At 56.7% G+C, this 15,580-nt stretch overlaps 1 protein-coding gene across 1 annotated transcript in view; it reads right to left on the reverse strand.

Moving 5' to 3' along the window:
* Nucleotides 1-550: 550 nt before the first annotated feature.
* Nucleotides 551-15,580, reverse strand: part of GLI2 (GLI family zinc finger 2) — a 248,343-nt gene continuing 233,313 nt past the window's right edge. Inside the window, exons 10-14 of the mRNA XM_068545373.1 lie at nt 13,762-13,911; nt 9,622-9,786; nt 8,024-8,302; nt 6,185-6,521; nt 551-4,733 (exon numbers count right to left, since the gene is read on the reverse strand). Coding sequence (XP_068401474.1) covers nt 2,305-4,733; nt 6,185-6,521; nt 8,024-8,302; nt 9,622-9,786; nt 13,762-13,911 — 3,360 coding nt within the window. The 3' untranslated portion in view covers nt 551-2,304. The remainder of the gene's footprint in view (nt 4,734-6,184; nt 6,522-8,023; nt 8,303-9,621; nt 9,787-13,761; nt 13,912-15,580) is intronic.

The raw sequence follows: 15,580 nt of genomic DNA on the forward strand, positions 1-15,580 counted from the left end.
ACACGGCTGCTCCCCACTGGCCCCTTCGCCCAAGGCTGGTTGCTGGGTATCTGGGTGCTACACCTGCCCCCTCTAACTCTGCTTTTGCACCAGAGCACAGGGGGCCGCCTGTCTTCCTCTCCCCACCCCCCACGACTCAACTGTGCTCATCCGACTGCCCATCCAAGGGGGGCCTCCCACATGGGGAGGGCTTGGGACCACAGCTGCACCTCGTGTAAACAAGCAAACCAACTCAGACGTTCCGTCCAGCGGGCTGAAAGAACAGCCAGACATCCCCTGTACCACGTCAAACCCCGCCACCCCGGCCCCCAGACAACAAACAAACAGGCAGTAAAGGTCCCAGCTTTAAACATTTCCTGGCCAAGGCGGGGTAGTCAATTTTGACGCTGCTGAGAAAAAAATACAGCCTCGTTTCCGTTCAAATGCACCGAATTTATGGCCCAGGTTTTCATTAACTACTGTCAAGCAAGAAGCAGATAGACCAAATAAATTATGAAAAAATTACTTTTTTAATGTACAAAAAGACTTATTTACAAGTTGAGTATGTCATCTCAATTCATCGCATGTAGAAAAAGCTAAAAATGTTTTGGACGTATAAATCTGACCGGATGACTCACCTACAGTATTTTCAGGGATGCTGTCTTCTGTACAGACAATATACAGGCTGGGAACAGCTAGTGAAATCCTAGCGCAGGGAAAGACCGTGCACCACACCGAGCCCAGAGCCCTGGAGGTGTCCCAGGGCTGTCGTTTGAAGTTGGCCTTGTTTTTGGACCCTGACAAAGCATTTGCTGTTCTGGGATGTAGAGGCCCAGGTGAGGTTTCGGCCCTGTCCTGGTTGAAGTCAGGGTCATAGTCGGTTCCAAGTTCATAGTGGTGCAGATGGATTTGGCAAGGTTGCCACGAATTCAACATGGGAAAGGTGTGCGGTGTTTGTACATGTGTGTGGCGGGGAGGATGCACCTATTTACCCTACTGTATGTTCGGGAACAATGCCTTCTGACGCCAGTTCCAAATTCCATTTCCAGGTGGGGCTTGGCCAACACTGAATAGGAGAATTCAGTGATGGTCCCTCAGAGTCCCAAGAATCAACCCCTTCACCCTCCCACCCCCACCGAAAACACCATGCATGTCATCGTTCTCTGTGAAATGAACAGGAGGGCGGCAGGAAGGGAATCCAGAAGATACCACGACTGCATGCTGTAGCTAGGGGGCTGGTCACTGGGCTGCTGGCGAGCGGACAGCACGGCCTGGAGGAACCTGGGCGGAGGTTGCTGTCAAGCCCTGGGGTTTATCCATGGTCAAGTGGGTGCGTAGTGCATTGGAGAAACAGGCTTGGGTAAACATGCGACTTCCTCGTCCTACTGGGAGACCTCCCGGGCAGCCTGAAGCTGGGCCCCTGGTGCGTTCACTTTACCCAGGCCCCAGGCCACGCTTCAGCTCACCTTGGCCATTCTTAACCCACAGCAGATCCAGCAGCCCCGAGGTATTTAGAAATGTGTTCTTTTCAGGAAGGGCTACATTCTACACGCATGAACACTGTAAACATGGTCTGGAGAGGCCAGGGTAGCTTCTGGGCTTGCCCTGAGTATTACACTGTTTTCTTTCCTTTTTTTGGGCGATACTTCCATACTTTATTCATCCATATACACTTGGACAGTCGGCCAGCTGTAAACTTGGCTTTGTGGGGTAGAGATGCCTGCTCTACCAAACCCGGAATCAGGATGTGCTTCCAAATCATCCAGGTAAAAATTTTTTTTCCACTCCATGGCAAGGGATGTTAGAGGCCTCAAGAATTAAGCTTCATGGAAGAATTCCGGTGGGCCATGAATTCCTTTACTTTGCATGCACTGGAACAAGAAACTTATCTTCCTGGATTAGAATACCTAGTATGGCTTTCAGATTCAAACCCAAATGTGGTTCCTCTCGCCTCTTTCCACGTGTGCTTGGAAAGCCCTGGGCCAACGTAATCCTTCATTAGCCAGATGACAGAGGTGACAAAGCCAGAACAGAGTGGTCCTATAAACACCAAAGGCTGCAAAGTGCTGTGTAAACGAGTTTTGCATTCCTGCCTTGCCTTTTGTGTTGAGACTTTTTTCTGAGTTCCGACAGATAATCTAAAAGAAGACCAGACAGGATGCACATAAACCTGCCCTTAAAGCCTCTGTGATCTGAACCAGCCACTGGCCAAACTCCCTCAGACCTATTTAATACTTTTTGGGGAAAAAGATGAAACGGACGAAAGCCCCGCGCTCTGGGAAGCGCTGGTCCCTCGGGGTCCGCTCAGCGCCAGGGGCCGGAGCCTTAGGTCATCATGTTGAGGAACTTGCTCTCCTCGGCCAGGCTGGTGAGCATGGAGCTCATGTCCCCGACGGCCATGTTGCTGATGCCCACGGGGATGGAGGGCAGAGTCAGGGAGTTGCGCGGGGTGGTTAGGCGGGAGGAGCTCTGGGAGAAGCCGTGGAGGAGACTGGGGCTCAGGGCCCCCGAGAGCAAGCTGGAGTGATCGCCGTCATCCATGATGGCATCAAAATCAATCTGGGGGGCCTCGAGTAGCTGGGAGTCCACAGTGCTGGACACCTGGTTAAGCCCTGGTGAGGGCAAGGCCTGGGGCTGCGGTGGCTGGGGTCGCATGGCCTGGCAGCCGGCCTGGTTCTCCAGGCCTCCGTTCTGCTCGTACATGTGGATCTGGCCGTAATAGTAAAGCATGCTGCGGTCCTGGGCCCCGCCCGCATCCTGGGGGGGTGCCTGGGGAGTCAGGGCCAACACGCCGCCTATTGTCCCCTTGGGCACAGACTCTGTCATCTCCTGGTCGGCCGACAGAGCAGCCATGGCGTGGCCAGCGGCCCTGGCGTAGGCCAGCTGCTGCCCCGCACGCACCCCACGGCGGCGGCCAGCAGGGCTGGGCTCTGCGGGTGGCCGGGGTTGCACCAGGCCGAAGCTCGATCCGGCCGCCCCCGTCGGGCCCTGCTGAGGCTCCACGAAGCCAGGCTGGTGGGAAGGCACAAGGCTGGGGCCTTGGCAGTAGCCCTCCTGGCTCATGGCTGTGGCCAGGTGATGGCTCTGCTGTGGGTAGCTCTGGGCTGGGTGAGGTGGTGGCATCCTAGCCAGGCTGGAACTGGGGACGTCAAGTTCCCTGTGGCTGCTGCCCATCATGGTGGGGTCAGGAGCAACTTCCATTTGCTGGGGGAGCCCCAGGTGGCCTGGCTTGGCCGCCATGTTGCTGCAGGACCGGGGAAACTGGTGTGGGGCCCCACCCAGGGGGCTCAGCTGGGGATGAGCTTGGCCGTAGCCGGGGTGGGTGCTGACGGCAGCCGTCATGCTAGAACACTGGCCACCTGCCCCTGGCTGCCGCAGCTGCTGCATGTAATTTACCCTGGGCGCGGAGGGCGCTCCACCGCAGGGCTGCAGGTGTGGCTGCGAGCTATCCAGGACCCCGGGGCTCAGCTGCAGGCCCTGCTGACTGTAGCCTGGGTACTGGCTGAAGACTGGCTTCTGCGGCACCACTGCCAGGTTGCCCTGTGGGAAGGGCGGAGGCTTCCCCTGGCTGGCCAGGGCGTCCACGGTGCCGGAGCTCACCTCGTTCCACTGCACAGGCATGCTGTTTTTGTTCAGGCTGGAGGGGGCCCCGTAACCCAGTGGGCAGCCTCCCAGCACAGGGGCAGAGGGGCCCACGTTGGAGTCTGCAGCCGCTATCGTGCGCCGGCCGTGCAGCCCGGGGCTGGGCAGTTTGGGGTTCTCGGAGAAGCAGGTGCTCTCCGGCAGGTACACCTTCGGGGCGCTGTCCTCCAAGGCGCCACCGGCACGCGCCTTGATGTACTGCACCACGTCGTCGGGCAGCACAAGGTCGTCCTCCGGCAGCCCGAGGCTGACCTCGGGGCCCACGCCGTCCGCCCCCACCGCCAAGGCCTCCATCACTGCGTTCTCGCTGATACTGGGCGGCCGGGGTGAGTAGGGGCCGCGGGCCAGGCTGCCGTCGGCGCTCGCGTGGCTCTGCAGACGGAGGCCTCGGCCCTGGGCGCAGGGCGGCGGCAGCGCGTCTGGGGTCACATCGTGGGCGCTGTGGAAGCGCTGCACCCGCGGGGGCACCAGGGTGTCGGGTCGCCTCCCGGGATCACTGGCCCTCCGCGCCCCACCTCCTGGCGCCTCGTGGGGGAAGGAGGGCGCCGGCCCCGCTGGCCCGTGGTGCGGCCCGTCGCTGCCCCGCCGAGGACCGATCGGGTGTGGGCAGACGGCGGGCAGTGCGCGCTCGGGCGCATCCAGGAGCGCCAGCCGGGTCCGCAGGCTAGCGCGCTCCAGGCCGGGCAGCGGGGTGGGGGGCGGCCCGCCCGTGGCCGCCGCGTACTTGGCCCGCAGGCTGTACTGCTGGGCGGGCGTGAGCTGGAGCAGCCCCGGGCCGCCACCACTGCTGCCGCCATACTGGCTGGCCTCGCTGGAGCGCCGCGACGCGTCGGTGGAGATGGGGTCATAGGAGTCGGCGGAGCTGGCGGGGTGTGCGCGGCCGGCGCCCAGGGGCGAGGCCTCGCTGGAGCGGCGGCTGGAGAAGTAGGGGGAGATGCCCGAGGAGCGGCGGCTCACGGTGTAGGCCGAGCTGACCGTGCTGGCGGAGCTGTCGCGGCGCTCCTGCAGGTGGCTCAGCACGGTCACCTCGCCGGCGGACAGCTCGGACAGCCGCGGGTTGGGCAGCAGCCCGGCCGGCCCGCCGCCGCTTCTGAAGTTTTCCAGCACGGAGCCTGCGGGAGAGGAGAGGGGTCAGCGCCGGGGACTGGGGACAAGGGGCGGTGCTCTGCCTGCTTGGACCGCACTGAGCCTGCCGGGCATAGAGCCCTGGCACGGGGCCTGGCACCCAGCAGGCACCCAGCCGATGATTTCTCAACAAGAGGAAGAAAGGAAGGGACAGTTAGCAAATGGTGGCACTCATTGCCAGGGCGGCTAGCGGAAGTTAGGAGGCCCGATCCCAATCTAGCACTGCCCGCTGGCCCTGCGTTCTCATTCAGTCCCATCCTCAGTTTCTCCAGCTGTGGATGGGATGTGCCTCTTTGTAGCACTGGGTTATCCCCAAGAGCCCAGGAGGGCCCTGGCCACAGCCTCCCTGCATCCCCACCATCTACGGATGGGTGTTGCCAGGTGGGCTCCCCTGGGACTGAGTTTACCCAGCAGGCTGTTTAGAGGGAGTGTCCTGAGACCCACAGCCACGGCGGGGTGGTGCGGAGAGGCAGCAGAGTGGTTAGGGAGAAGACAGCTGCAACGCAGGCCCACCGCCAGCCGCGGCTCATCTCACAGGCAGCTCTGGGCCTTGAGCAGCCTCTACACCCCTGCAGAGATCTGTCCCTGGATGTGGGCCATGCCGGGAAGGGTGACCTTGGGTGAGGCAGCTGTCAGCACCCCAGGCAATCTCTGGAGGAGGTGGGGAGTTGAAGGCCATCTGCCGGCAGTTCCCTCGACAGCTGGGGCAACGAATCCCCCCTTCGAGGAGGAGCAGGGTGGTGCCTCTCAGGGTCTCCTCTTAATAACTCAGTGCCACGGTGCACACTGGGCCCTGCAGGGCAGTCTGGAGGCTCAGTGCCCCAGGGTGTCTGGCGCCCGGCGTGCAGCCTGGCACAGTGGCACTCCAGAAATGCCTGGTGAAGACGTCTTCCACCTCAAAGCCTGGCCAACGCTTCCCGAGGCTGAGCACAGGGCTGCCCCCTCCGTGACGCCCTCCCTGCGCCTCCCCAGCTGCCCTGCTTTCTCTCGAGCTACCCTGAGCTCTGTCCTCGGCGCTACTTGCTCATTCGGCATCTCGTAACTCGGCCTTCTAGCCACAGGGACAGGGAACGTATCACTGTCCTGCCGAGGGCCTTTGCTGCGGTGTGCGTGGCAGATGCCTGATAGACAAGTGGATAGCTCATGAGGAAGAGCAAGAACTGAGCTGGGTCTGCCTGCTTTGGGGCTCATGGGGATGCAGCATGGTGTAGCCGGAAGAGCATGGGCTTTGGAGCCACCCAGGCCTGGGCTGAGTCTCAGCTCTGCCACCGATCTGAGCAAAGCACTTTCACCTCTCTGAGCCTCAATTCCCTGACCTGTGCAATGGGCTCGTAAGATCCATCTTCTCCAGGGCACATGATGCCCAGTGGGTATGAGCCTCATCGTGCTGCCCTGGGCTCCCTCCCACCCCACCCGCATGCCCAGGGCCTCCACTCACCACTTGCCGGCAGGGGGGGCAGCTTGGAGTTCCGGGTGCGTGGAGCCGGCCCGGCCCATGAGCAGGAATCCTTGAGCGACTTGAGCTTCTCCCTCTTGAGCTGCTCGAACCGGTGCACGGCGGTCATGTGTTTGCGCAGCTGCAGGCCACCGGCAGAGGGGGTGGCCAGGGCGGAGGCGTCGGCCCCCGGCGGCGGGTCCTCCAGGGCCGTCAGGTCTGCCAGGCTGCCAGGCCCTGTCCCCGGCATCTCCACGCCGCTGTCATTGTTGGGGGCACTGCCCAGGGGAGAGGGCTCGCTGCTGCAGGAAGACTGGGCCCCGGGGCTGGACTGACACAGCTGTGGGAAGTGTGGTGAGAAGACACAGACTCAGAGGGGGCGAGCACCCACCGGCCCCGCCACCCACGCTGCACCCTTGCACACCCGGAGGCAGGAAGCTGCCATGTGGAGGAGCTTTCAAAGCATCACTGCTCTGAACCTCGGCTTCCCCAACTGTAAGCGGGACCCGAACTGACTCCTGGAGAGAGTCGGTGGATGGATGGAGACCACCCGGCGAGTAGAAGGCAGCGGGTAATCGCCAGGCACCCACCCCCCACCCGCCCTAGCCCCCGGCTATGCTCCTAAGCTTTCCCAGCCAGCGTCTGGGCCGGAGCTCTCTGCCTGTAGAGCTTTCAGTATGTGGACCCTTTGAAGCTGAGCCCCACAGAGGCTGCCGCAGTCGTGTGAAATTGACAGGAAAGAGGAGACTCAAGTACCCCAACAACAGCGATGGGGGGTGGGCCGCTCGATGAAGCAAGAAACAGTGAAGGCCTGCTACCTGCCGTCTGCCCAGCAGGCCGGAGGTGGGTTGCTAGAAAGGGAAGGGTTGGCCGCGGAGGGTGCAGCTGCTGGACACAGCCCTCGCCCTTGACCTGAGTGGCCACCCCAAACCAGCCCGCCCTCTGCAACAGGGTGAATCGAGCCGAGAGCTCGTGGCACACGTGTACGGGGTGGAGCCCCACAGAACCTGGGCTCCCTCCACCGTGACCTGGGATCTGCGCCCAAATGAGGCTCACCTGGGATGCAGCATCCTTGGTTCATTTCTAACCTGAAGGCTCCCAAATTCCAGACCTTTCCAGGGGAGCTGCACACAGCACGGCCCACATCCCTCACCTCGGCACTCAAGGCCTTCTGTAGGTCAGGCCCGCCCTGCTCCACAGTCCAGATTCACACCTCCACCCTGCCCTGACCCTCACGCGGGCTGGGACCCCACCGCTTCCTCCCGTGCCTGCAAGCTTGACGCCTGCTGCCGGCCTCGAGCTGTTCCGACGGCCCCACCTGCGGTGCCTGCGGTCTACGTACCCGAACCTGCCTTCCCGGCCGTGAGGAGCCTGGACAAGCGCCCCAGCCCCCCTCACTCGCGCCACCGCGCCCAGAGCCCACCCCGCTGCTCCGCTCACCTCAGTACCGTCTATCCTTAGGGGAGGTACAGTCAGGAGAAAGAGGTGGAGACAAAGAACAGGTGGTTAGAACAAAAGGGGTGCAGGCCAGAGGGGCAAGGACGCAGAGACAGGACAGAGGGGCGGGGGCAGTGGCGGCGGCGGGTACTGGTTGGAAAGGCAGACACCGGGTGCCGCCCCACCCCCTGCAAACTGACCGCGTCGGGGCAGGCATCCCCGTCACCCACGGCCTGCCCAGCAGAATGGGACCTGGCACGAGACAGGTTCCGTGGGGGCCCGAGGTGGCGATGGGGGCCCGCTGAGCTGGAGAGAGGAGGGACATCCTTGCGCTCCTGGTGCCGCTGGGCACGGCCTCCTGGGGGCGGGGTATGGACCGGGCCTCCGCTGCGCAGCCCTGCTTACCCCGGAGCGCTCGGTCTTGATGGCTTTGACGTGCAGGCAGTCCTCCACGGCCTGGCTGGTGCTGCTGGCCTCGGCGCTCTCCTCGGAGCCCCGGCCAGGCTCGGCGCTGGCCTCGCTGTCCCCGTTCTCCCTGAGCAGGGGGGTGCGGAGGTGCACGTCGTTGCGCTGCTTCTTGGTGACGTGAGCATCTGGGCCGTGGACCGTTTTCACGTGCTTCCGGAGGGAGCTGGGGTCCGTGTACCTCTTGGTGCAGCCTGGGATCTTGCAGATGTAGGGTTTCTGGAAGAGAAGAGGCGTTACGGATGGGATAGGAAGGCAGACTCCGCGTGGGAGCACCGCCCCTCCTCCTGAAGCCGCGTTCTTCGGCAGAGCTGTCGGCACTGTCGGAAGGCGGAGCCACGTCAGCCCCGCCCCGCAGGAGCCCCGCCCCGCAGGAGCCCCGCCCCGCAGGAGCCCCGCCCCGCCGGCTTCGCCTGCCACCCTTTCCTGCAGGTAAGCCCGTGGTTAAGGGGGCCCCACCACGGACTGGGGACATGGATCACAGCCTGCGGGGGGAGGGGACACACAGTGCCTGGTGTGATCAGCATAGCGATTGGGGCGCTGGGCTTTCGGGTATCAGTAGCGAGTGTATTACCTCGTTATACGTCTGTGACACAGCACGAACACCTGCTCTCTCTCATGAGGAAAGGCAGGTTCAGAGAGGCAAAGACACTGGCCCCAAGTCACCCAGGAGTGGGATGAAAACTCAGGTTTCTGAACCTCGGTCCTGAGCACACACACACACACACACACACACACACACAAGCGACATCCACATATAGACATACTCTGTCTACATGCATACACGCACACAGGTACACACATGTATGCACATGCAAACACACACATCCATGTAAACACACACACACTTACACACGTATGTAAACACCCACACGTGTACTTACAAATACATATCCACACACCCACACACATAACACATACATCCACATCCACACACATGCACATACATACTTGCAAACACACATACCCACACACACCCCTATCCAAGGCTAGCTCTTGTCTTTAGACACTCTGAGGGGTTCAGATACCTTTGGGAAGTCCTCAAACTTCCTGCCAGCATTGGAGCAAGTCCCTTTGGGGTCCAAAATGTATCAAAACGTCTAGAAACATCCTCTCCTGAGTCTACCTGAGTGACAGTAGTTGAGTGGCTGGGCGGGGACTGGAAGGCGGGCACAGAGCCCACGAGCTCCCACCCGACCTTCCTCCCTGGGCTCCCTCAGCCCTGCCTGGGGCTCTGGCTACCTGGAGAGACAGAGGCTGCTCTGCGCCCCACGCGGGGAGGGACTGACAGCTCCGCAGGCCCGGGCGGCACGAGCGGCTGGAGCGTGTCATCCGCGCCGCCAGCCTGTGGGGACAGGGCTGCCGCTGCGTGCTGAGTCCCCACACCAGGGAGCGGGGGGAAGTGGCACCTGGCACCTGGCCACCGACTGGCCTACAGGTGTCTAGAAGCCGTGGGATGAGGGTGATGCATTCACGCACGTGTCCGCGGGGCCCCAGGCGCACGCCCGCCCGCTGCCCGCCTCCCTGGGGCCGGGTACCTCGTTGGAATGGGTGCGGTTCTGGTGCTTGGCGCGGTCCGAGGCATTCGAGAAGGCTTTGTTGCAGCCCTCATGCTCGCACACGTACGGCTTCTCCCCTGTGTGGGAGCGCAGGTGCGTCTTCAGGTTCTCCAGGCGGGAGTAGGCCTTCGAGCAGCCCTCAAACTGGGAAGAGGCGGGTTCAGTCAATGAGGGCGCCCCAGATCCACCGCAGGGAGCCTGACCTGGGGGCCGGCCCGCTGCCACCTCCCCCTCCCCGACATTCGCTCTGCCCCGCACGTGCAGCCAGGCGCACGGATCTCAGCGACAGCATCTACCTTCCTTCCTGATTATATAAATGACACGTCGCGAAAACGTGGAAAGGACAGGAAAATGACACCGTCCACGGCCCAGGTACAGCCGACACCCAGGCAAGTCTCATTCTGGGGACTCTGCAGTTCATCCCCGCACGTTTTTAAAACCCAAATTGGGAACATCTCGAGTGTTCAGTTACTTATTCTGCTCGTTAAAATCAACAGCACATTGTAAAGACTCTTCCCATATGATTACAAACTCTGTAAATGTTCTCTTCAACTGTTTCCCAACGCCACTCCCTGATTAGAACTGTTCTGTGCATTGAATGTGCTGAGAATAAAATCCAGAGTCCTCCGCGTCCCTGAGGGAGCTGGCCATCCTCACCCTTTGTCCCTTCTGCTACCTGACCCGATTAAGCTCTTCCCGGGGAGTGGCCTTTGCACACACTGTCCCCTCTGGCTGGAACCTCTTCCCCACCCCCACCTATCCCGGCGTTGGCTTGGCCCACTCTCTCTCAATCTTTGAGGTCATCTCCTCCGAGAGCAATTCTCTGATTTTCTTAATTATAATACCACCCTTTTCCCTTTATACTCCCTAACACAGTTTATAATTTTCTTAATCATTTTGTTATCTGGCCTTCCCACTAGGATACAAGCTCCCGGAGAGCAGGTGCTTTCTAGGTCTTGTTCATTTCTGTGTTCCTAGGACTTAGCGCCTGACGAAGAGAAACATGTGTGGCGCTCAATAAACATTTTAGGAAAGGAAGAAAAGAGGGAGCCAGAGACAGGGGCAGGAAGGGAGGGCGGGAGGGAGGAAGGAAGGATTACTGCAGGAGGTACCTATTCCAAACACACCGCAATTGCATCCAGTGTAGCTGTGAAAATTGCCCCCAGAATAACACGTAAACCCCAACAGGAACTGTCTCATTCTTCACATCCTCCCCTTTATTCCTGACTAGTTTGACTGGGCACACTTGGCTCCAATGCCTTTTATTTGTTTCTGCAGTTCACAGCTCATATCAGAGGGCTATGGTTTGCTACCTCTCGGGGTGTTAAGAAAATAACTTGCTGCAAAGGATCCAGAAGAGCCAAAACAATCTTGCGAAAGGAGGACAAATTTGGAAGACTGACACTTGCCAATTTCAAAACTTACTACAAAACTATGGTAATCAAGCTACTGTATAGCACAGGGAACTATATCCAATCTCCTGGGACAAACCATCATAGAAAAGAACATAAAAAAGAATGTATATATGTGTATAACTGAGCCACTTTGCTGTACAGCAGAAATTAACACAACATTGTAAATCAACTGTACATCAATTTAAAAAAAAGACATTGAGTGGTACTGGCATAAGGACAGATGTATCGATCAACAGAAGAGAGCCGAGAGTTACGAAATAAACTCATACATTTAGGGTCAACTGGGTTTCAACAAGGGTGTCGAGACCATTCGATGGGGAAAAAATAGTCTCTTCAACAAATGGCGTTGGGACGACTGTGTAACAACATGCGAAAGAACGAAGTTGGACCCTTATCTCACACCCTCCACAAAAATTAACTCAAAATGGATTAAGGACCTAAATGGAAGAACTACCCTACTAAATGTATACACGTATATATTTATATGTTTATATAAATAAATCTATATTTATTAACTATAAAACTCACAGAAGAAAATATAGGGATAAATCTTTGTGACCTTGGATTAGGCAGTGGTTTCTTAGATACGTCACCAAAAGCACAAGCAATGAAAACATTGGACTTTGAGAAAATTTAAAACTTTTATGCTTCAAAGGAAACCATGAAGAAAATCAAAAGAAAACCTACAGAATGGGAGAAACTATTTGCAAATCATATATCCAACCAGGGTCTAGTAAAATTACTACAATTCAACAACAAAAAGACAAATAACTCAATTTAAAAATGGGCAAAATACTGGAGTAGACATTTCTCCAAAGAAGATATACAAATGGCCAATAAGCACACAAAAAGACGCTCAAAAGCATCTGTCATTAAGGGAATGCGAATCAAAACCACAATGAGATGCAACTTCACGCCCACTAGGATGACTAGGTAACTGAAAGGCAGGTAACTACAAGTTTTGGTGTGGATGTGGAGAAATCAGAACCCTCACCCATGGCTGGTGGGAATGTAAAATACCGTCACCTTTTTGGAAAAGAGTCTGGCAGGTCCTCAAAAAGTTAAACATACAGTTACTCTATGACCCAGCAATGACCCACTCTATGACTCTATGACCCACTCTTAGGTATATACGTAAGAAACTGAAAACATAACCACACAAAAACTTGAACGTGAATGTTCATAGCGGTGTTAATAGCCAAAAAGTGAAAACAATGCAAATAGCCACCAACTGATAAATGGATAAAAAACTGTGATCCGTCCACAGTGGAATATTATTTAGCCACAAAAAGAAATGAAATACTCATACATGATACTACACGGATGAACCTTGAAAACATGCTAAGTGAAGGAAAAGACGCAGAGGCTACACATTGTACGATTCCATTTTTATGAACTGCCCAGAATAAGCATGTTGATAGAGACAGAAAGCAAATTAGTGGCGGTCAGGGGATGCAGGGGAGGGGGGAATGGGGGGTGATTGCTGGTGGGTATGGGGTTTCTTTTGGGGAAGTGTTGAAAATGTCTTGAAATTAGCTAGTGGTGAAGGCTGCACAAGTTTGTGAATTCGCTCAAAATCACTGAATTGTACACTTTTTAAAAAAGGGTGAACTTTATGGTATGTGAATTCTATCTCAATTAAAAAAAACCAAAACCTTGCCAACAAAGGTAGTGTATTTCATTGAATCCTGACACCACCGATTTTAGGACAGACTGATTTCAGAGTCATTAAAATGAGAACAAAGTGTATGTCTCAGAATCTATGAAATACGGTAATTCACAAAGAGCAGTTCCCAGAGGCCTCTGTCACAGCCACAGGAGTGCATCACAAGGCCACCGCTCTTTGAAAGAGGGAGCAATTCCTGTGTGTTAAAAAAGGGTCTCACCTATATTAACACATATATGTGGAACCTAGAAAAATGGTACAGACGAACCGGTTTGCAGGGCAGAAATAGAGACACAGATGTAGACAACAAACCTATGGACACCAAGGGGGGAAAGTGGCGGGGGAGGGGTGGTGCTGTGATGAACTGGGAGATTGGGATTGACATATATACACTAATATGTATAAAATGGATAACTAATAAGAACCTAATGTTTAAAAAAATAAATAAAATAAAATTTAAAAAAAGGTCTCACCAAACATTGGGTTGGCCGAAAAGTTCGTTCAGGTTTCCCCAAACTTTTTGGCCAACCCAATAGCGTCACAAATCCTGTTGACTCTGTAAGGGAGACTGTCTAAAAGGTCTTATCACTGCATTCCCATTTTTTAAAAAAACTCAACCAAAGTGACTTTTAACCTGTCATCGCTCAATCTGTGACTCTCCAGTGAAACTCTTTTCTGTGCAGAGGACAGGCTGCAGGGAGCTACCAAGCTGGCCCCCTGCCCAGGGTCACCCAGCCGGGTGAGGGCACAGCTGTGCCGTGGGGCTCCTGGTAATGCAGACACAACCACAGAGACAGCAGCACGCCACCCCCCCCCCCCCCCCCCCCGCCGCAGGTACTGAGATGCACACGCTGCCCCACAGGGAGAGTAAGCGAAGATCTGGGGCAGCAGACAGACAGAAGAGGGTCCCCCAGGACCCAAGACTGGGCGGGGGCAGACAGGACACCCTGTCAGCAAGGCCTGTCCCAACGCTGTTCCACCAGGTTTGCCCACACCAGCCCCACCAGCTGGCCGACGGGCCGGCCCGCGGCCACTCACCGTGCACTTGTGGGGCTTCTCGCCCGTGTGTCTGCGCATGTGCACCACCAGCATGTACTGCGCCTTGAAGGGCTTCTGCTCCCGCGTGCAGGCCTGCCAGCGACACACGAACTCCTTCTTCTCCCCGTGGATGTGCTCGTTGTTGATATGCTGCCGGGAAGAAGCCCACGGGGAAGGGTGAGCCCGTCCACCCACCCCTCCAGACCCCACCTGGTCTATGCAGACCAGCCGCCGCGTGGGCCAGCATCCAGGTGCCAGCCACGCCTCCTCTTGAGTTATCTGGGCTGCATCTTCCAATTAGTCATCAAAGTGACCCTCCATGATGGTCAAAGCCACCCCGCTCATTCCAGTCTGGGCTCTAGGCTCTGGTCTATGGAGAACTGATGGGTTATGATAGTGGTTATGATGATGCTTCCAGGCTGCAAACAGTAGGCACTCATTAGTTGCGGTGGGGCAGACATGCACACAGTCGGGGCACGAGCAGCCTCTCCCAAGCTTGTCCCTATGGCTCCAGAAATTTTTAAATAATATTTTTGTTTTTCATTTAGGCCACGAGGCTTGTGGGATCTTAGTTTCCTGACCAGGGATTGAAGCCGGGCCCTCGGCAGTGAAAGCGCCGAGTCCTAACCACCGGACCGCCAGGGAATTGCCTAACATTTTTACCGTAACAGAAACATAAATGCATCCTCGTCTCTCTTTTTGACAGTGACCCATGAGATGATAGCTTTGTCCCCTTTTCACAAAAGCCCAGGTTGTTAAAGTAGCCTGCCCAGGATGGAGCTAGAGTCTGACCCTGATGGTGTGCCCTGGGCACTGTGTGATGCTGCCCGGGGGACAAAACGGCCTAGGAGAGCAAGGCGGGACAGCCCAAGACATCCAGCTGATCCTGCAGTGGTGGTGGGGGCCCTCGGTGCTCAGGGTGGGGGGGGGGGTGCTATCTCGGGCACAGCTGGGAAGTGCATGGCCAGAAAGCCTTCCCTGGACGAGTGGGCCTCAGACCCACCCCAGCCAGCACTGCCCTGGCTCAGGAGCATGGGGAGAATTTTTCTGTTTTTCTCAGCCCCTGCACCCACACCTTCTGGCCTCTGCCCTGGGCCCATCACCTGTGTGCCCCCCGGGGGCAGTTTCTCCCTGTGATGGGGAGCAACGGGCCATGGAGGTTTTCTGTCACAGGTAGCAGAGCAAGCCGCCCTGAGTAGGACATTTGGTTTTGTTACTTGCTTTGATGATTTAACTGAAGGCTGCAGTCCTCACTGGAGCAGGGCTCTAACTACTTCTGAGCTTTGGGATGTGTTGATACGTGGGTGGGGCCTCAGGACCTTTATGTCCTTAATCTTTCAGGTTGTCTGTTTAACTGGGGAGTGGGAATGGTGGCATCTTTGCCACCACGTCTGGACCCACACTGTCCCATTTGGTGGCCATTCTCCGCTTGTGGCTGTTGCATCCCTGAAAGGTGGTTGGTCCTGACCAGGATGGGCTGTAAGTATAAACAACACACCTGTTTCAAAGACTGAGAATGAAAGAAGGATGTAAAATATCTCAATAATTTTGTGATATATTGACTGCATGCAGAAAGGATAATATTAGATATATTGAGTTAAACAAAATATTGATACATGAATCCAATTAATTTTACCTGTTTCCTTTCACTCTGCTTAAATGTGCCCCTAGCTAATGTAAGACTACATGTGGGGCTGGCCCTGGGGCTGGTGGTGTCTTTCCACTGGATGGCGCTTCCGTAGACCTTTGCAACCTACAAGGCTGTGCCGGAGCTGAGCATCTGGGGTCCAGCAGCATCTTCTCCCCGCAAGACAGAAAA

The sequence above is a fragment of the Eschrichtius robustus genome, chromosome 5 (genome assembly GCF_028021215.1).
Source record: "Eschrichtius robustus isolate mEscRob2 chromosome 5, mEscRob2.pri, whole genome shotgun sequence".
Taxonomy (NCBI): domain Eukaryota; kingdom Metazoa; phylum Chordata; class Mammalia; order Artiodactyla; family Eschrichtiidae; genus Eschrichtius; species Eschrichtius robustus.